The sequence below is a fragment of the Telopea speciosissima genome, chromosome 4, assembly GCF_018873765.1.
Source record: "Telopea speciosissima isolate NSW1024214 ecotype Mountain lineage chromosome 4, Tspe_v1, whole genome shotgun sequence".
NCBI lineage: Eukaryota > Viridiplantae > Streptophyta > Magnoliopsida > Proteales > Proteaceae > Telopea > Telopea speciosissima.
The window spans coordinates 4,913,720-4,935,630 of record NC_057919.1 but is presented as its reverse complement, the minus strand read 5'-3'; the positions used below and the strand labels follow the sequence as shown (position 1 = coordinate 4,935,630).

Below are 21,911 nucleotides of genomic sequence, written 5' to 3'. Positions count from 1 at the left end.
AGAGTTAACAATTATGCAGAACCAGCTTATGTTGTCATCAAAAAGGAAAAAGTTGCTGCATGGGCTTCAGTTGAAAATGAACTCAGAGACCATAATGCAAACAAGATAAGAAGAAACTGGAAACATATTTCGAAGTGTTTTTTTCCCTTGGTTTTGCATAGCTCTCTCAGGAGAGTTGCATGGTATAATAGGCATTTTTCCTTCAATAAAAATCAAGACTTGGCACCATACCCTCCCACCCCACCCTCCCACCAAAAAAAAAAATTTGTATGGAGCACAAAAAACTCAAACTCAACTCAGCCTTATCCCAACTAAATGGGGCCGGTTACATGGATCTTTTTACTCCAAGCAGTTCTATTGGAAGTGATGCAATCCGGGGGTTCAGAAAACCCGGTTTGGATCTCTTATAGGCCCACCCAGATGATCAACCATTCAAAAGATAATGGCAATGACAATTTAATAAATAACCAGACTTTTAAAGGTCTACTTAGGAAAATAAGAGAACAGGGATGAAAAAAGAATTAGAATTAAAGGGCAAGGGCAAACTTGGAATGAAACTAACGGGAATAAACTGAATTAGTCATAAAGGGGAGGGGCATTCACAAAAATCACAAATTAAAAGTTAAAAGAACAACCCACGATTTAAGTTGTCTTCAACCTCAAGACAGCAAACTAGCGATGGAGAAGAAGCTACTTCAAAGAGGAGAACTCCCTCACATGACCCAATCGGGCTGGGGTTTTAGGGATGACATCTGGGTACCCTCTGAAAATCCAGTGTTTACAAATCCAATTGTTAGTGCAAACAACAGAATGTACTCCTTGAAAGTAGCACCTGCAGTAAGTTCAGAACCAGCTCTGTTTGCAGGTTTGGTTCTATAGATAAAAATTGGTTTTTGGACTTGGGCCTTGGAGGTTTGAATCAAATATGAAGGGGCAACCTGGGTCCACAATCTGACTGAGAGAGGGACAGGATTGAGGAAGATCGATCCATCACATGTGGGCTGCAGGTACCAGTAGAGCAGAGCAGGAAATAAGAAACAAGATGGACAAGAGGGAAGGAAAACTGAAGAAGAACAAACAGGAAATACTGGAAAATCAGAAGAGACGAGAAAGAAGAGGACTGAAGAAAGAAAACTGCGCACCTGAAAGAGAAAGAGAGAGAGGAAGGGAACCAAATCAGAATGCAAGGAAGAGGGGCAGAAGAGAGAGGGAGATAGCACACGACCGCAGCCACGCAGGCACACTTAACGAAAGTCAATATTCCATTCTCATTCATATCATAATCTCCATCCATTACATGCATCTAAATAAGAAAAGAAAAAGAATTCAACACAAATTATAAAATAGAAACTGTACTAAACTAAGTAACTACCTCAAACCAAGAAACCAATCTCCTTCATTATCCTAGAGTCTATAAAATAAGGATTACAAGATAATCTCAAGAAGTAATTAAACCTCTACATATCTTACCGGATCAAAACAAATTTAGACTAGGTTCATCCCAGTCTAGGCTCCAAACGGGGTTTGGGCCGATAGGAAGCACTACTGCATCAGAAAGCCATACTTGTTACTACTCCTAACCTATGCATGTCTTTCCGCAGCACTTCTCCTAGAGTCATTTTAGACCTACCCCTGGCTCTTTTAGCTCCTTCAATCCGAATCAAATCACCTCTCCATATTGGAGCATCCAAAAGCCTCCATAGCACATGTCCATGCCACCTCAAACAACTTTCTCGAAACTAATCATGTATCAGAGTTACTCCTAAATTAGCTCTAATTTGTTCATTCCTTATTTATATTTCCTAGTTTTACCACTCATCCATCTCAACATCCTCATTTCAACTTTTGTATGGAGCACAAAGTTGAACAATCATATAGGCAAGTAATAAGCACAGCTAACATATGATGAGTGGGAGGACAATGACAGAATTGGGAGAGAATACATTGGAGGATTAAAGAAATAGCACCAATAAGTGAAAAATATTATAGGAAGATGGATTGAACCATAGTTCAAAAACTCGTCACGATCTTGACCTGGTCGAGAAGAAACTGCATACGAAATATCAAACTCACATTGTTTCAATCAAGTTTTCCAACATCTTGACTAGGGTGTCTATGACATATATAGGCCCCGTTTGTTTGCCAAATAAAAAGGGGTGGGAAACTTGTGAGGGAGGTTGTGGGTTGGGTTGACAAGGAAAGGAAAGGAAAGGAAATAATGGAATATGCATTTTGTAGTGGGGTAGAATTTAGTGGGAGAGAGAGGAAATGGACATGGGGTGGGATTCCATGGGAAAGAAAGGAAATAGGAAGAGGAGAGAGATAGCTCAAAAGTAATTTTTTCATGAATAGTGCCAAAGTCCTACCAATTTTGGTAGGACTTTGAAAGTGAATGGGGTGGGAAAAAGAGGGGTGCCACCTCAACAGACAAGAATAAATGCATTTAATGAGCTAGTCTAAAAGTTTACCACCCCATGTATCCAAACACACACATCCTTGGTATTTTGTGGGAAAAAATTATACACTTTTCCCACCTCTTTTTGTCTATCCCACTTATCCGGTAAACAAACAGACCCATATTGTTCACTGTACTTGGGTGTCTATGTAATATACATTGTTCACCGTACTTTGTAGTTTATGCATTAAGTGTTTAACTCTTTCTTAAATAATTATTCAATATTATGTGTCTTCATCCATTATTGCATAATTTACGTGTTTTACTTGCCAATTATGTCTCATAGTACTCAAACAATGTGTAGAATAGGCAATATTACATAAGGGTTCGATGTTTATTAACAACCAAGGGTGTAAATCCAAAAACACCAAATACGGTGCTTTTTTTTTACAATTTGAAGCTTCAAATATATTTATTAAGCCTAAAACAAGCTTCCCCTAAAATTTCGGAGCCAACAATGGCCATTTACCTACCGAAACATCAAACCAAAACCCCCCCCAAAAAATGCAGAGTCTTGCCGAGATTTTGGCTGTCTCAACCTGGTCGAGACACTGAAACGAGACGAGTTTTTGAACTATGGTTTGAACAAGTACAATCAAGACTAACAAATGCACCAATCCAGAGTGCCTTGGTTCATTTATTGTTGGATATTTATCTTAATTCACTTGGAGCTGTTTAGAGCCATTCTTAAATATAAGCCTGTTATTTGCTAGTAGGTTGCTAATGCTACAAAATGATATTGCTTGGTTTTCTTCAGACTCGGTGAATATGTAGTGATATTTCCCAATTTTCTCTTAATTTCCATTTTAAATTGATAGAGATCATTGAGGTAAAAAAAAATTCTGCATTAAAATCACTCATAAAGTGGAACTGCAAAGATTATTTGTGGTATTCTCTTCAATTCTGGCAGTCTGGAGTGTCCAGAGACCTAAGAAGCAGTCCAATTGTAGGCTACAAGAACATCTTAAATATTGGAAGTCGCCACTACTTTCGGTTTTCCACCATCCATGGTCACATTAATGTAGAATCAGTCCTCAACTAGGAAATAATTCCACAGCAGTAGCACTTCTCAGCAATCGAACAAGGATAGCAACCACCCAATTAGATCTTTGAATGGATCTCAGATTGCAGTAGATTCAAGGCGCAGTTTTCTCACAGGCAAATCGATTAATAAAGAAAGGTAGAAGGATAGATTGGATTGAGCTTCTCACTCTCTCACTGGCCTCTCACCCTCTCAAGGCATCTCACCTCTCAACTGAGACGCACAGCTTCATGGAAAAAAACTTCAAATATTCAGTATCTCAATCGTTCCCAGCTAATGGCTATCACAAATATATTTAAAGAAAACCCATTAAAGTCCTAATCTATCTAGGAAATTAAATCTAACTAACCTTCTAATTTCAGATTGCATATAAGTCAACTAATAAAACCAAAACAGAAACAAATCCAATAAAAACCTATCTAATAAAACTAGATTATAACAGCTGTAGGAGTCATCCACATATTGGCAATTGAGTCTCCAATTTGTATTAACTAGCTAGCTAGCTAGCTGTGGGGCCCACTTGATCACAAAATCTCCTCCCAATAGAGCTGAACGATATCTGTTCAATCCTCATAATGTGCTGGAAATAAACTGCTCAATATAATAGGAAATAGGATAGAAATATCTTGAACAATCTCCTCTTTAATTCAGGAAGTAAATCCACTTCATTTCAGGAAGTAAATCCCGTTTTATGATGCTGGACGATAACTCTCTTTGGGGCAGAAATCAATGGGTTTGAATAAACCCAGAATTTGGACCAGGTACCTGCTGGCCAAACTCTCTTTGGGGCAGAAATCAATGGGTTTGAATTAACCCAGAATTTGGACCAGGCTGGCCATGGTTGGCTCTGATACCAAATAAAGTAGAATCAGTCCCTAACTAAGAACTAATTCCACAGCAGGATCACTAAGATATCAGCAGTAGCACTACTCAGCGATCAAACATGGATAGCAACCACCAAATTAGAACTTCGAATGGATCTCAGTTTGCAGTAGATTCAGGACACAGATTTCTCACAAGCATATCAATTAATAAAGAAAGGAAAAAGATAAGTTGAAGGATAGATTTGGATTGAGCTTCTCACTCTCCCCTGGGACTCTCACCCTCTCAAGGCATCTCACCTCTCAACTGAATCACACAGCTTCATGAAAAAAAAACACCTTCAAATATTCATTATCTCGATCGTTCACAGCTAATGGCTATTACAAATATACTTGAAGAAAACCCAATTAAAGTCCTAATCTATACTGGAAATTAGATTCAAACTAACCTTCTAATTTCAGATTACATATAAATTAACTAATAAAACCAAAACAGAAACAAATCCGAATAGAAACCTATCTAATAAAATTAATTATAATAGCTGTAGGAATCGTCCACGTATTGGCAATTGAGTCTTCAATTTGTATTCACTAGCTAGCTGTCTGTGGGGCCCACTTGATCGCGAAATCTCCTCCCAACAGAGCTTAATGATTTCTTTTCAATTCTCATAATGTGCTGGAAATAAACTGCCCAATATAATAGGAAATAGGATAGAAAATATCTCCTAAAATAATTGATCAATCTCCTCTTTAATTCTGGAAATAAATACACTTTAATTTTGGAAGAAAATCCCCTTTTATGCTGCTGGACGATACCTCTCTTTGGGGCAGAAATCAGTGGGCATGAATAAACCCAGAATTTGGACCAGGTACCTGCTGGTCGATCTCTCTTTGGGGCAGAAGTCAATGGGTTTGAATAAACCCAGAATTTGGACCAGGTACCCACCGGTCCATCTGCATCACACATACTACTTGAATCATATCAATCCAAAGGAATGCCATATTGCCAACACCAAAGAACTATAAAATATGCATATAAAGACCCCGACCAAGAATGCATTCCAGTACTGTGAATCCTCTGGGCAATTTGTTCATGAGAGTGGTTCGAAGCAAAGCCAACTGTGCAGAAATCAAGATTCTGCAATCAAAGCACTAGATTGCAGTGCCAATAACCTTTTATCATGGCATGGTTACTCCAAGCTAATGACCCAACCATTTCATCTAGTCTCATGTCCAAGTCCACTGCGAAAGAAATATGGCTTGTATCCTTGTCAAAAATTGTTAATCCCTTCATAGACAAATCACAACCTTAGGAGGAACATTGTTACCAGCATCCTCAATTACAATACTAAAATTACTACCATAAGAAAGTGCAATGATGCACCAACCATAAATTGTGTCACCTTTGTAAGCACCATAGGTCATGCGATCCACTGCAACCTAACTAGATATGTGCCTTATACTTGCTCCTTTTCCCAACAGAATACCAAGTTTCAGATGGATTTCAGCAAGAACTGGAAATCAACTCTAGCCAAAGAAGCATCATGCAGCAAAAACTTGAGAACTAACATTACAATAGGTCATAAGGATCTTCCAACAACTCTGTCCATAAAACAACACAAGTTCAAGAAATAACACAAACTTCTGACAACATCGGGACACAATCCCCACTTCATACCATAGCACAATTTTATTTGGTGTCATCTAAGGCCCCAAGTTACACCAATTACTGAATGTCATCATACTGTAGACATTACATTCTAGCATGGCCACATTAATGAGCTACTGATGATAATAACTTGATTGAATATCATCTTTTTCTCTAATGGCTGCAAGCCTGTAAATCTTTTCCAGTGGACATGAACATGAGACCAGGTGAAATCGTAGGGTCAAGGGCAAGAAGCAGCCATGCCATGAATAGCTAGTTATTAGCTCTGCAAACTTGTGCTTTGATAGCATAACCTTGACATTTGGATCATAAACCAGAAACAAAGAAATCAACAAAATATCAAATTTGTTTGATGCCAATGAGAGAGCCTTGTTAACTATTTTGATCCTATGACTCGTTGACTCCCCAAAAAAGCTTTACGAGACAGCACTGAAGTTATCCATAATTAACAATCAAACTGTCAATATTGTAAATAGGTTTTCTTCCTTTTGACCCAAAAAGTCCCACTTTCCTCTTCGTCGTAGCTTCGACATGATCCACAGCCTGAAAATGAAAGGAACTTCCGTGCAATTTGCCCCCTCAACCTAAAGGAATAAGATCCATGGTGCATAATTGGAAAACCAGGTTTTGACTTGGGCGAGTCACCTGAGTCTAGTCAAAAAATAGAGAAACTGGTCAAGAGTCGGGAAGACTCGCCCAGTGTAAAAATTGACTAGACTCGGTCCGAGTCTGTCCTAATCACAAAAAAAAAAAAACTCATTTTCTCCGAGTAAATACAACTCGGCCGGGTATGGTCACTTTTTCACCCCTGCTCTTTCTCCGTCTCAAGAGCTTATCCTGCATCTCTCATGGCGCCTAGAACTGAACCAGCACTTCCAAAATGAAGAGAAGAAAAAATGAAAACAAAATATGGGAAAAAAAGGAAGATAGTCAGGCATGAAATTCTCCCTGACTGTCGATGCCTCACTCATAAGCTCAAAAGGAAAAGCAAACATCTCCATTCCCAAAAAGACCCTAATAGCCAAAGGTGCTCAGGCAACCCGCATGCCATCGTTCCCCTCTCAGTTTCAGACCCATTGTGCCAAAACAACATGGTCGCCGAAGGTGAATGGCGGTGGAGCAATTGAGTTATGGTTTCAAAAAAGTTTATGAAATAGAATGAAAATACCGAACCCAGTTGCAGAAGAGTTAATGGTAATTATAACTCATCTTGCTTCTCCTCTTTCTTCTTCTACCTTTCACCAGCGTCTCATCCTCCTAGTTGATGGCAGTCGGTGCCGATTCCTTTCCCCATGGCTGATTCAACTGAAAGAAAGACTACGCAGATATATTGATGGAGTGGGGAAGAAAAGAGTCAAAAGACTAACGAGATAACGCTGACAATGTATTTAATGGGCCTTTCATATAATAATATATTAAAATACCATAAACTCAACTGGAGTAGAGGAAGGGGACAAAATTAATGGCCTTTGAAAAGTTCAAACGTCCTCCACTCACCCACTCACTTTCGATATTTTATTTTTATATTAATGGCCTTCCAAACATGACTTGTTCTTGACCAGGGTTGACTTGTTCAACTCGCCAGGTTTTCAAAAGGACGAGTCGAGTCAGAAAACCTGGTTTTCCAACTATGCCATGGGGTAATATGGTAAAATTCAGCTCATTCAATGACAACCCAAATGCAGAAACAAATTCTGTTAACAAGCTTTGCAGTGTATAAAGAGAAGGTTGACTGATTCATCGTCTACAATGCACAACAATGAATCACACAAACACACCATATTTCACTATGGTGTTTTCTCATAATCAGCATTATGACCTTTCATGAAACTGGACTCACACCTTAAATGCAGCCTATGTACTCAGATCAAACCATCTAGGAATTAGGGTCCTCTTGAAGAATATACAACAGAATATTGCTACTTCCCTATAGTCAGACTATTTATCCAAAGTTAAAATTTTCATCCGACCATGAGATGAGATTTTAGGTTTTCTTTCTAGTTATTTACAATGAATATACCAGAGACAGACATTCCTGGAAACCTAGTAGCACATAGTACAACTTTTCTATACGAACAGTTTATTGAATAACTAAAGAGGGGCAAGATACACTACACAAGGGAGGACCAAGAATAATGAGGTGAAAAACCAAACCATCTAAAGACATAAAAATTAGCTCATTGAGAAGATTCTTTCGTTTCTGATTCATCAGCGGCAGTTTCAAAAACCAAATGGAACTAACAATGAACAGCATAATACAAATAAAAATATGTGAATAACAACTCAATACAATGGTGTAACCAGCAGTTATGATGGAAAAATTAGAGCCAATTAATTTGTTAGAGAACACAGTGAACTCACAATAAAGACTCCAGTAATCCTAATTCAATTGCTTGTAACAACTGCAAGGCAGTGATTTAGCTCAACATCACTCTCATATTTAGAAATCTAACATATTTTTTCTTAACAAATCAGTCTTCAATGTGACAAAATCTAGTTTGACAACTGAACAAGAACATCTAATGTAAACGCTATCAGGTTGTAGGTTTCCTTTGATCATTCTTACTTCTTAGATTCTTTTTTACTTTGATCAATATGCATTCAGTCTTGCCATGCCAGTTTTCAAAAACTACTAACAAACACAATAGACAAAGGACAAATGATACATCAAAAGTACAGAAAAAAAAGTAGCTTGGCAGTTACCGGACCAATGCATCCATCAAAATTAAATGGAAATGCATGTTTACGGTGACAACATTAATGGGGATTGAAATACTAGGCAGGTCTAAACAGTATTAGTACCCATATCAGTGGCAAAAATATCAAGAGTACAACAATGAGAAAGACATGTGGACACATACCATCCTCCCTTAGTTGCTCATCTAAAACTTTGCCAATCTGTTTCAGAGAGGCAGCAGTTAAGGAAGTCTTGACAGATGAAACTGTCTAACTTGAATTGATTGGACATTTACCTCATTGAAATGTTCATACTGACGATTACCTAGACCGAAAACACCATATGTGAGTTGCTGAAGCCAGGCACCCCTTTCTTTTCCCTGAAGAGAAACACAAAATCTCCACCATCATCATCTAAAAATCTTTAAGCAAATGGAACCATAACAATCCGTGGCTTAATGCTGAAAGTATCCAAGCTGTTCTTGAGATCACCTCAGTAAACCATTTGTAAAATCTTGCAGCATTATCAGTTGGCTCACCATCACCATAACTGCATTTTGAGTTGCAAATTATCTGAATGACCATCATGCCTGTGGCACCCAAAATATTCCATCTAAATTTTAAGGCTTTCAACTTACGTGGCAACCATGAAAAAAGCCAGTGTCTCTTTCTTCAATTTCTCCTCATATTGATCATCATCAGCTGCATAATCATCCTAAAGCGGACGCACTTGTTAAAGTATAGCTGTTGGATAAAACCTAACTCAACCAAAAGGGACAATGGTTTCTTCATCACATACCAGGTCAACAATTTTGACAACTGCTTTCTCATATCTAGCCTTCACTTCCTCTGCCAACGCCTGTCTCAAGTGAGCTTAAAAGTAAGTATTTTGATATTAACGTCTTCAAAGACTTTTTTCCCCCTTTGAGGCGGAGAGGTGCTGCGGGTGGAGGAAATCGCAAATTCCTAGTAACAGATAACTAGTCTTAAGGTTCAAGCTCTCATTGAAAGTACCAACGGGTGAATATGAACTAGGTAACAAACATAAAACATTGGAGAACATTACGAAGAAGACTGAAGACATCAAAGGATCCTACGTTTATCACAGAAAAACTGCAAGCATTTCGTCCTTTAATCAGTTCAATACAATGTGGGAAGGGAAGACACTTTTCCACACAGAAGGGATATAATACTTTCTTGCGAATCTAACTAAAGGGAACAGGACAACTTTCGTCCAACTAAAAGAATTGAAAAGAAATTTTCTGGAAGAGAAGAAAGCCGAATCCACCTTAGCGAATCCCTCGGCCGTGCCAGTTTGAGTACCGAAAAAGATCGTGACCGTAGTCTTCCCAGCTTCGACTTCAACTTCGTCTTCTTCTTCACGAAGTATGGACTTGGGAACTTCGAAGGGCTTTGAAGATATGACACGAGAAGAAGATCTTCGTAGTAGAAAGTAAACAAGTCCAAGTAGCACTGCAACAGAAGTCGTTAAGATGACAATAATGGAATCAGAAATCGGTCCAGATCCGATTGAAATTCCAATTATCGATTCCAGAGTACTCGTCCATTTCGAGTTGGAATCCATGGTGAATCGACTCTGTCACAACGAATGCTTCCTTCTGAGACCAAATTAAATTAGAAAACCCTAGAAGGGCATGGAAATGCGAGGTCGGCTATGCAACGCAACAATGGCAACCGATATTTTTTCTCGCTCGCTCTCCCTTACCAAATATGCAAATATGGGTGGAACGTTTATTACACGGTAATAAACTCTGGGTCCCACGATGTGACGGTAAAAAAGCGGAATATTCTGATCTGAGGTCCTTTACCCTCGATCTAGTATCTTTTCCCGTACGCTGTATTGCTGTGCGGTATTTCCAAGGGGCCGTAAGATTATTAGGACAGATGTGGTAGAAAGCAACGTGTGCCTTGAAGGACATGATCGATTGTGGATTCTTACATCCACCATTTTCTAAAGGAATAATGATGCTCTTAGCTCGACATAGTTTGTTCTGTTGCAGTACAACCCCTACTTTGTTGGGTTGTAAATAGGACATGATGGAGCTCGAGTAGAAAGTATTTCTTTATTTTTCAGGGGCAAGGATCTAGGGTTAGTGTCAATCAATAAGTTGTAAAAACTTCGTAAGCATATCTTCGATATAGAAATTGAAAGGATCTAATTTGAACAAGTTTCAACAAATCCAAAAGGAAAATTTGTTGAAATTGATAAAAACTTTTCGACCAAAAGTATATCACACGCGAATCAATCGTTCCTATGATTCTTGGATAGAAAGAAATCACAAAAAGTATGTTGCTGCCATTTTGAAATGATTAAGGATCGAATTGGAAAATGAGATACTGATGCAAGTTCTTTCCTTCTGAATCAGATAGATTCATATCTGAAAGAGGTTGACAATAAGTTCTTTCAAAATTGACTATTTGCCCCTCTGTTAGGGGTGTTTCAGAAATGTCTGCAATCGAGTAAATAGCTCTACGAACAAATGGATCGGATCGAATTGGAAAATGGAAAGATTTGTACAAGTTATACGTTTCGCCACCACTTTGTGGAAAATCGTTAGGTATGAATATGTTAGATACCTGTGACTCGATTAGTGAAATAGTATCTCTCTCCAAAAAAGCATGTTTTTTTTTACCGACGCACAAAGAAAATATTTTGTTGCGAATGAACAAGATATTGAGGAATTGTCCATACGTAAGATCATAATTGAACAAGATATTGAGGAATTGTCCATACGTAAGATCATAATTATTGATACGGGCCTTTTCCACATAAAAAGGGAATCTTTTGTTACAATAGAACCAAAAGTGATGTGGATTATTCAATAATCGAAGTCGATTTGCTTTATAAAAAGAAAAGATCAATGAACTTCTATGAAATGGTTTCACGGGATTCAGCCAATTGTCTCGATCGTGGGATATCATTGAGAAATAGGAATCAGTGTTATCAAAGGATTTCCTGCGATTATTTGTAGTATGGAATGAGTCAATCATCCACTTTGGTATCTTATTGAACAAAAATGGTGATATTGTTCCTCCATTGATCAAGAATTTCGATTTTTGGGAAGTATCATGATCTGCCAATAAGAAGGGTTTCAATTTATTCAAATGAACGATTTGAAGACCTATTGATTCTAACAACTGATTGCAGAGTTGATCATTCTGACCTTTCAATTCATAGATGTGGATCTCGGACCTATGAATGGGGATATTCCCGAAACTCACAAAGAAAAAGGGAAGTGACTTAGACAAAAAGAGAAGTGACTTAGACAAATCTTCTTTGTCGATAACCTCGGACCAATCAATCGAATATTGATTAATACGTAATCGATCGAAGACTACTTGAAAACGGCTCTTCTGCTCATAAACGAAATGTTCCAAATGTTCCTGGAAATTCTTGCTCCCATTGGACCATTTGTATCTATATGCATTAGGATCCCGATTCATGGATCTCTCGGTTCAAGAAATAAGAGGATCAAACCATTTCTTCGACTCTTTTTCAAATTCGAGAAATGTTGGTTGATCGTATATTTCATTATAGTTCTATGATTCGAGTATCGGTTCCTATTTGATCCCTTTGAATTCCATATTCGAAGTTGCGATCGATCTATTCATTAAAAAGAATCGATTCGATACATTTCTTATGTATCCATAGGTGCTATATTGGATTTGAATCAGATTTCGGATCAATCTATATTGATTGACTGCCTCCATTATGTTGTTGCTAGCAAATACCACTCTTTTTGGTTTTGGACCTTCCAAATCATTCCCGCAGGAGATCCAGGCCGATTTTTTTCTGATCCTTCGATAAAAAGATTCATTCTCTTCAAAAAAAATAGGAGGTAGAACCAATAAAGATTTCTTTTTCGATTCATCCCTGGAGTTGAATACCTCATTCAAGAATTTTTTTGGATCCAATCCGTAGGAATCAATAGAAAAGGCAAATCCCTTATGATACACCAGATCCGGCTCGGTTATTGATAGAGTGAATAGATCCGCCATTTCTTGAAATCTCTCTTCTGATTCAAAATTGTGGTGTAACGTATATCCCCCCTGTTCCGGTCATGGAATAGATGAAATAAATCAAAAAATGGATTTTTGTTCAAGAATGAAATCTTATTGGAACTGTCCATATCCGGTTCATCCTTCGGAACCATATCACACCCCGGATCTGATGAAATAGGATGAATTGAGACGGTATTTTGTAAATACGTAATTATCTTGAATATCACTATTAAAGTGAACGGAAAGAAGATCTGGTCCTCTAGACCCTTATAGTGCGTAAATCCGTAGGTGTTACATCCGTAGATGTATGAATCTCAAAATTTTTTCCTGTTTGGTTGGAAAAATGGATTTGCATCCGGAGATACATGAAATCTTGAGATGCATCGTTTTAGTGTAAAAATTGGAATCTTGAGATTCCACCTCAATAGGTGAAATCCAAAGATGCACAACTTAAAGGGGCAGGTATAGAAGGTCATGTATCTGAAGATGCAGAAATTATCGAGGAAAAAATCGATTGTTCTTGAGACCTAAAAATCTACCGTTCGAAGATCTCTGCAAGTGAGACCTGAAGAGCAATCATTTGAAGATCTGCAAGCAAGACCTGAGCAGGTACTTCCTTCCTCTCTCTCGCTCTCACTCTCTCTATCTCTCTATGTCCGTCTCTCTCTCTCGCTCTCTCTGGGAAGATCTTCTTCAATGGAAGACCATCTTCTTCAATGGAAGACCATCGTTAGAGCTCAAACTCTGCGTCTCAACTCCTCTGCAAACCCTTCACAAGCTCATGGTGCATATTTTCAAGTCATCTGCAACTCAAAGCCCAAGCAAATCTCTGCTACTCAATCGACTTTTTGAACTCTCTGCTACTCAATCGACTTGCTAAACTCTCCAAGTATTGCTTCGAAACCTTGGTCCTCACTGTCTCTTTGCCCATCTTCTCCCTAACCCTGTTCCTTAGTCCTCAAAATTTTTAGGGTTCAACGATGAGCAGAAGGTTGCGAGTTTTGTTGCCATTATTGGCTCGAAATCTGCACAAAAAAGCCATTTTTCCCTTCATTTTTCTCTCATGGTTGAACCCTAGATTTCATAAATCTCACAAATTTCATCTATTCTTAATGATTTTCTGAATTTTATGCTGAGTATTTTGTGGTTTTGCTGATTGTAATGTTTTTCGGTAGTTAATGTTGGATTTTATGTTGGGGATTATACATGCTCATTGTAATGGTTTTCGATACCTCATGCTTGGGGGTCATTAGATGAAACTTAGAGAACTCTCATGAAATTTTTTTTTATTCAATTTATTTATTCTTAATCTCAACATGTTATTGCCAGCATCCTTGGTTTTATATAGATTCCATGTGCTGCAACCATCTTCTTTCTAGTGTCTTGCTATACCTACCGTAAAATGGATTTAAAGTATCAATTTGTATCTAAAATTGTATTTGACTCTTGATTAAAGCCAGAGGTTGGGTCTGGATTCTCTTAATCCTAAGAAATCCAATATTGATCCCCAAATGAAGCCACTTGAATCCTGACGAATAAAATAAAAGTATCATCATTTTCCTCTACTAAAAATTAATGTAAAATACCTAGGGATGTAAATGGATATTCGTAAATCCGTATTCGATCCGCATTCGTATCTGTTTAGGAGTATCCGAATCCGTCCGAAACTAATCGGATACGAATATGATAATCCCCCTATCCGATCGATTATTATCCGATTCGTTTAGCAGTCTGACATTAATAAAATATCTGAAATATAACTCTATGTTTGTCTATCCTTTTAAGTTACCTTATTGGATTTTGTTATCTTATTTTTATAAATTTATAAGTTAAGATAATGTGATTCTTTTTCTAGATTTGCTATTGGTTTATATATATTATTTTATGCAATGCGATACATGGAATTGCATATCTATTAAAAAATCAAAAGTAAAAAACGTAAGAGAATAAAAGACTAAGAAGAGTAGAAGAAATGGTAGTTACTGAACTCTCAAGTCTTAACCCTAACCCTCATCATAAAAACGATAAATATATCAACGGATAGTCGAAAAATCATATTCGATCCGTATTCATATCCATTTAGGAGAATTTATATTAAAAAAATCACTATTCGAAAATAATCCGAATTCGTCCGAAAACCGATAGGATATTATCCGAATCAGTCCGAATATAATCGGATACAAATATGATAATGCCACTATCCGACCGAATTCGATCCGTTTACATCCCTAAAAATACTAGAACCCTGGTAAAGTTTAGATGCAGTTATAGACTTGGCACTTCTTGAAGCTTGAAGGGATGTTACAGTGCTGGGCATGCCTAAGTAGGGTATGGGTATGTAACAGAGAGAAAGGCTAAGGATGGGTAGGTAGGTATAGGCATATAGTTGCTGGACAGCTGAAGAGTGCCCCCTTTGATTTGGCTAAGTTAAATGTGGGTGGGTGGATGAGATTGAGAAGAAAAAGAAAGAACTTTCATTGAAGAAATAAACAGAGCTGTATAAACTATACACCAACCCCTGTTTCTATTACACACAATCTGAAACCAAAACCTTATACATCCTTGTACATTGTTGCTGTATGGTTGAGTGAGAGACTTGATTTAAAATCATAGATTTTCATTTGATTTCACTGGAACACAGCAGCTCCACAGCAACTCCTAGGTATTCAACTTCTCTTCTTCTTTTCTTCTTTTCTTCTGAAATTCTTGCTGAATCTAGTAGTATCTTTCTTTAACACATAAATCCCTTGGGAATCATAAGATTCAGCAAGTCCAGATTGTAGTTCCTTTCAAATAACAGTGATGCAGCACCTCAAGAACCCAGTTGATAGAGTAGTCCCTACAATCAAACAAGAAAGTGATTCAACTTCCTATTCTCCTCTTTAATATCTAACCATCTAATTAAATAAGAAACTCTTTTACCTTCCTTTCTTCTTATTCTTCAATTCTCCTTTGCTTCTCTTCAATTGAGATCTCCAGCCCTCTAGTATACCGTCTCCAGCTCCATTTATTCTTCAATTTTCACTGATTCAGCATTCCAATTCACAGATTTTCATTTAATTCTATAGGAACACACCAGCAAGACCATTCCTCTTCTCTCCTAAGTTCCTAAATGCATTTTTGTTTTGCTGAATACACTGAACCACCTTCAAATTTAATTTACCCCTTTATACCATCCCACTTAAACTCTACTTACTCAACAGCTAACCCAATCTCATACTTTAATTAAACCTTATTAACCCATGTAAGCACCCAACATTATTTATAATACTAATTAGCTGTAAATTATTCACAATGGTCAAATTGTAAGTTTCAAACTCTATTTGATGGGTCTTTAGCTCAAGTTGGTAGAGCACTTGGAACATAATCATGTTCCAAGGGATAGTGATTCAAATCCACTAAGACCCTTTTATTCAACCGTTCAAAACATAGTCAATTAAGATAATTTTAAAATGACAACTCTTAGCCTTTTTGTTTGTGGTCTTATATCCAGTTAAGGTAATTTTAGAATGGTGTAGTTCTTGTTATTGATATTCACTAGTTAAAAATACTAAATTTGTTAAATACTTATATTCTAATTGTGAGTATATTTAATAAAATAATTAGTATAATTAATTTTATTTCATATTGCATTTTATCACATTTTGGGTAGATTCAGGTTTTAGAATCAAGGTAACCAAACAGTTATTCTGGTAGATTCAGGTTTTAGAATCAAGGTAACCAAACAGTTATTCTGGTTGATTCAGGTTTCAGAATCAGGGTAACCAAACAGTTATTCTATCAGACTCGTTCATCCACAGATACTCTGATCTATAGATGTTACATCTGAATCAATGCAGACATCCAGAAATTTATGCAACCAAACGCAGTGTAAAAACTGTCCAAAGCTCCTGGAGTGGTTGCCAATGGACCGTATACAAGGATTGCCATATGATTATTCAATGGTGGGGCCATTGATGATGCAGCCCCTAAAGCTGGCACTCCGCCCGAAGCTCTATCGCTTTACGAAGGTTCGTTTTTCTTTTTTACCAAAAAGTTCCTTGGGACCTATTGAAAAAATGAGTCTATTAAAATGGTGGTCCTAGTAAAAACTGGAGTGGCATGCGCATGAATTTCACCGTTCATAGATGTGGATCTCATGCGTTAGAGGTGGGTTTTGCACTCCATAAACGTAAGATTCAGTGCCACAAAATGGACAATCAGATCAAATGATATATTAATTGGATTTTTATCCGTTGTTGTACTCATCGTGCGACACTGTAGGTGCCATGTGTGTCATGTAGGGCTCGCTGTGCACACATGGCACCTGCTGCACCGCATGGTGAGTACAACAGCGCTGCAGTTACAGCAGTGGATTAAGTCCCATATTATTTACACCGAAGAATTCTAAGGACCTGTTTGGTTGGAGATAAATGGAGCTGAAGTTAAATAAAAGAAAAGTAGCTTGCTACTAACAACAGACTTGTTAATTTCATCTCTATTAATCCTCTCTGCCCTATTGTAAGTTGAAAAAGAAATATTATGGCGCCTTTTTTATCTTGTTCTATCTCTTTTTTCTTTTTCTTTTTTTTTTGGGTCAAGTATCTTGTTCTATTTCAAAAGATAATTGATATGCAAGGCCTTGGGATATGCACAAAGTACCTCCAATCTCTTTCAATTGTTGATTTGTTTGACTCCTTGGTATGGTGTTTTTTCTTGTCACAGTTTTGCAATTATCATATATTTCATTTGGTTGTATTCGATTTCTGAAATGTTGCTCCTACTCCCTCTTTGATTGTTCAAGTTATTAACATGTGGGTTGGTGATTTTGCATGCCTTATTGTTCCCTCAACCCTTAATGAAGCCATTGCATTCCATTGTATGACCTTATCGGAATATCAGGCATTGTCTGCAGTGGAACTGTAAGAATTATAGGCTTAATTAATTATTCAGGTTGATTAATTGATGAGAATCAAGTTGCACAGATCGATTCTATTCATTCTCCAGTTTGTGGATATACTGGCCCAACCCATTGTGGTTTAGGGTTTTGGGTCAGAATAATATTATATATACTGTTTTGGGTCCCTGCAACCCTCATTCTATTCTTCTCCACTTTACCACAAAAGAGAGATAGCAAAAAGAAGTCTGAGGTGTTGTGGAATATTCATAATCATAGAGGAGAAGATCGTGAAGAACTGCATCGAAATCATCTCGAACATACTTTGGTGCAAGATACATATTGATTTCCCTTATGTTTGATTCGTGTTCTAGTTTTCTGTATGAGATTCAATTCGGGTTTGATGTGAAACAGGAATACCTGATTATAATTTGCACTAGCTGCTTTAATCTTTGCATTACTTCATTCAAATCACTTAAATCCTTCTTTTTGAGTATGAAGTAGCTAAAGGTTAATTAATGTTTGCCATAATTCTTCATTCTCCTTTTTCCGTCAGGATATTTGCTTGGTGGAAATCAGCATTTCAAAACTATCATTAAAGATTCTAGTTGATGTGGCTCATGTCCTATCTGAAATTTCCATGACCCCCAAGTAGCCATACTGGGCAAATGCCCAATTTAATGCTATATTTTTAGGGATTACTTATGTTGAACTTCAAATTTCTTACTTCTAGCAAGTGGGTCTGTTGACAAAATAGTACTAAGGGGTGGAGAGAGAGAGAGAGCTTAACCAAAGATAGATTCAATGTGTGAACTATCGATAGTCCATCCTTCTTTATTTATAATCTTGCATATAATTGAAGTTACAATCAAATAAAGAAAAGGAAACCAAAACATAGAGGAAACTAGAATCATACTCATAAGCACCTAATAACCAATCTTAAACTAACTAAAACTTTAGTCACGATAGGGACACTCCTCCTATAGTGACGAGTATGCTAACTTCTCTGTCGCTAACAAGAATGAGACTTAACACTCCCCCCTAAAGCTATAGCATACAAATCTCCTATGCCCAGAGACTTGGTAAACATATCAGCCAACTAGTCTGCATACGAAACGAGTGCAGTAACAATCAACTTTTTCATAACAACATCCCTCCCAAAGTGGCTGTCAACCTCAATATGTTTGGTCCTTTCATGGAACAACGGTTATTGACAATGTAGATAACAACTTGATTATCACAAAACATATTCATAGGTTGAAAAAACTAGAAAACTCAACTATTGAAGTATAGACTTCAACTAGATTAACTTAACTGCAGTATGAATCATAGCTTTTTACTCAACCTCAATACTGGATCTAGCCACACTTGTTTCGATAGGGACACTCTCCCTATCATGACTAGTATGCTAACTTCTCTACCGCTAACAAGAATGCGACTTACCAAATACTTTTCTCTTCAACCACATTGTCATCGACACCATTGGTTCAAGCAATATACAATTCCTTACTAAGCTCACCTTTTAGCTTGAAGAGTTGATCTTCTGGGAGGGATATGGTAACTGTTCTTCCTCCTCTACCTTGTTCTCCAACTTTTTCTGGCCCTGGAAGCACTAATACAACCCCTTCTTCACCAATTCCATGAATGGCATAATTTGCAAAAACAGGTTTGTGCCCCCTTATCTCGAACCCATAAATCTCCACACCTTCCAAATCAACAAATGTAAGGTTTGTGCCATAAACAATATAGTCTGACAGCCCTTGATCTCTCTCCACTGTTTCTTCAATCAGAGTTCTTTCCTCTACTGATCCTTGAACAATCAATGTTGCCAACTCTGATGGTTTGGCATCTCCAACAGAGAAATCTGCTTTAACTACACTTAGTAGTATCTGATTGTTGCTCAAGCTCAAGTTGTTGGTCTCTCCATTACGAGAATCTTTTCTGCAAATAGTCACAGTCCTTGGTTCGTTATTCTCTCTTATCCTCGCTATGCATTGCCAAATTACCACCGAAAGAGCTTCAAATGGTTCACTGGGTATCTTTGACTGTAGTTGTGTCAATTGCGAGGCATTGATTTGGAAAGTATAAGCTTCCATTTTACAGTTGTTGACACTTAGCCAATAGTCACCAACAGGTTCAATTCGTTTCGCTGACAGAAACTGTGAGGTAATGGGTTTTTCGCTTGTGGGCAGTTCTGGTTCTGGTTCTGGTGTGTTGAGCAACTTTGGGGGTGGATGATCGGCCATGATGTGGCTCCATAGGTTGATGAATCTTGAGGCTGAGAATGCATCACCGAGTAAATGGGCCCAGCTGAGGCCCAATGATATTCCTCCACATTTGAACCTAGTGATCTGAATGGGCAGTAGAGAGAGATTTTGTCAATTGCATGCAAACAAAATCTATTCCAAGAATTTATCGAGGTTTATACACCTCTATGGTCTATGGATGTATGCATTTGTATTTTTAGTACACATGTGAAATGACAAATTTTACTCTTATAAAAAGAAAAATATGTTAAATAAAAAAAAGTTAGAAAAAAATTCTACATTATTTGAAACTTTTAGAAATATCAATAAGAAAATGAAAAAAAACAAAAAAAAAAATCCTTTTCTAACAATTCTGTGTTAAATTGATAAAAATGCATGTTTTGGTTAAGGGTTGGGGTTCCCAAAATTGTTAAGGAACACCTCCGCTCAAACGAGGAAACCAGATTGGACCTCCGGTCGGTTTAGTTTCATCTTTGGTCTGGTCCCCAAATGCTGTTCAGAATTGAAGGCAATCAAAAGAAACAAGAGCTACTTGAACGTGAGCTTGATTCCAAAACAAAGAAGGTATTTTCAAGGTTTTAACATTTTGGAACCTGCGTGCATAGGATTGGTCTCAATCAATTCCGAGTTGAATCATCATCCATAAGCTGTTAGAATTGACCAAAAACCGATCATATTTGGTCATAATTGCCCATACTTGGCCTGACTCGATTTCTCAATGAAATTAAGTATTCTTAGAATCTGGTTTGGTTGAAATTGGTCCCTCATTTGAATTTGTGGAAAAATTGTCTAAATCTATCAGATAAAAAAATTAATTACAAAACTATAGGTTTGTCCTTTGATTTTAAATTGACTAGGCGGAGTCAACCGCTTTTGATCCAAGTTTTATGCCTTTAAGGTGCTCCCTAGGGGTGCAAGTTTAGCCTGGTGAGCCAAGTCTGCCTTGAGCTTGATAGGGTCTGAGTTAGGTTTTCAGCCTATGGATTGGGCCGGGGCTGAGATTTTGACTCCGGGTTGGGTTTGGGCTGAGGCCTTAGTTTGAGCTTGACCCAACCGAGCTTATATATAAACATGTCATCCCCTGGTTTCCAACGCAGGAACCAAGACGACATGCCCACCCTTTTCCCATACATGGTTTCTGTTGGGGAGGGGGGGGGGGGAAGAATGTGGCCTTTGTACCCTTACACATAGACTGGACAAAATGATTGCCCCACCATCCATGAAAAGCGGAAATGTTTCCCACCACTCATGCTCTTGCAGGGCCACGCTCCCCCATAGGAACTCTTCCCTAAAAATTATTTAACCTCAAAACCATTGGTCTAGCACATCAAGATCAAAGATTCTCCAGGGTCCTAAAACGACTCATTGTATTATCCTGTATAAATCCAACTTACATGGGGCTTATGAGAGATCGTGCAGTGGCATCAACATGGATATTTTGTATTTGGATCAGACAGCTTCCTATTTTTTTCTATTTCCCTAATAATACTTACTTGATTATTGTACTAATTAGAGAAGAACAGCACAGGTAAATCGATCGGTACGATCTAATCAGAATAATCAAAGAAAAGAGCCAATGATAGTACTGTATACAAACCTGGAGAAGAACCAGAGGAGAGAAATGTAAATCAGGACCAAGAACTTGATTGGAGACAAGGAGAGAATGGAGAGACCAGTCATTGGACCGCAGCCACTCATCAAGTGTAAAGTTGGTCTGAGCCTCGATGATCCTCACCCCAGTGTCGTTGCACTTGATGAATGGTCGACCCAACTCGGACCTCCTTATCCTTCCCGAAGCAGCTGAGCAGTGATCTAACAATTTAAACAAGGATTCCTTAATTTCCAAGTTGTTGAGCCCTTCCACTGCATCTTTACTAAAGAAGTATAAACCTCTCAGGTAATGAAGCTTCATCATCAGGTCCATACAGCTTAGTTTATGATCTCTGTTATTCCCGGTGATGGCAGCCGGTACAACTGACGATAGCTTTATGCCGTAAACGGGACTCTCCCCGACACCATCGATTGATGCTGAGCCCATTGAGATAGCGAGAGAGAGAGAGAGAGAGGTGGGTTCTGGAAATC

At 37.9% G+C, this 21,911-nt stretch overlaps 2 protein-coding genes across 3 annotated transcripts in view; both read right to left on the bottom strand.

The window, feature by feature from the left end:
- Window positions 1-13,365, bottom strand: part of LOC122658543 (NADPH--cytochrome P450 reductase-like) — a 20,287-nt gene extending 6,922 nt beyond the window's left edge. The window contains exons 1-7 of one of the 2 annotated variants that reach the window (XM_043853552.1): window positions 13,346-13,365; window positions 9,952-10,368; window positions 9,463-9,522; window positions 9,302-9,378; window positions 9,156-9,213; window positions 8,960-9,043; window positions 8,849-8,885 (exon numbers count right to left, since the gene is read on the bottom strand). In XM_043853552.1, coding sequence (XP_043709487.1) covers window positions 8,849-8,885; window positions 8,960-9,043; window positions 9,156-9,213; window positions 9,302-9,378; window positions 9,463-9,522; window positions 9,952-10,248 — 613 coding nt within the window. In that variant the 5' untranslated portion in view covers window positions 10,249-10,368; window positions 13,346-13,365. Of the gene's footprint in view, window positions 1-8,848; window positions 8,886-8,959; window positions 9,044-9,155; window positions 9,214-9,301; window positions 9,379-9,462; window positions 9,523-9,951; window positions 10,382-13,345 lie in introns of those variants that run through there. The other variant, XM_043853551.1, reaches the window with a different exon arrangement.
- Window positions 9,466-21,911, bottom strand: LOC122658546 (protein ECERIFERUM 2). Its single transcript, XM_043853554.1, has 4 exons — window positions 21,427-21,911; window positions 19,006-19,913; window positions 18,790-18,791; window positions 9,466-9,482 (listed from the first exon to the last, which is right to left on the bottom strand). Exons 1-2 carry the CDS (start codon window positions 21,865-21,867, stop codon window positions 19,050-19,052), a joined length of 1,305 nt encoding a protein of 434 aa, XP_043709489.1. The 5' UTR covers window positions 21,868-21,911; the 3' UTR covers window positions 9,466-9,482; window positions 18,790-18,791; window positions 19,006-19,049.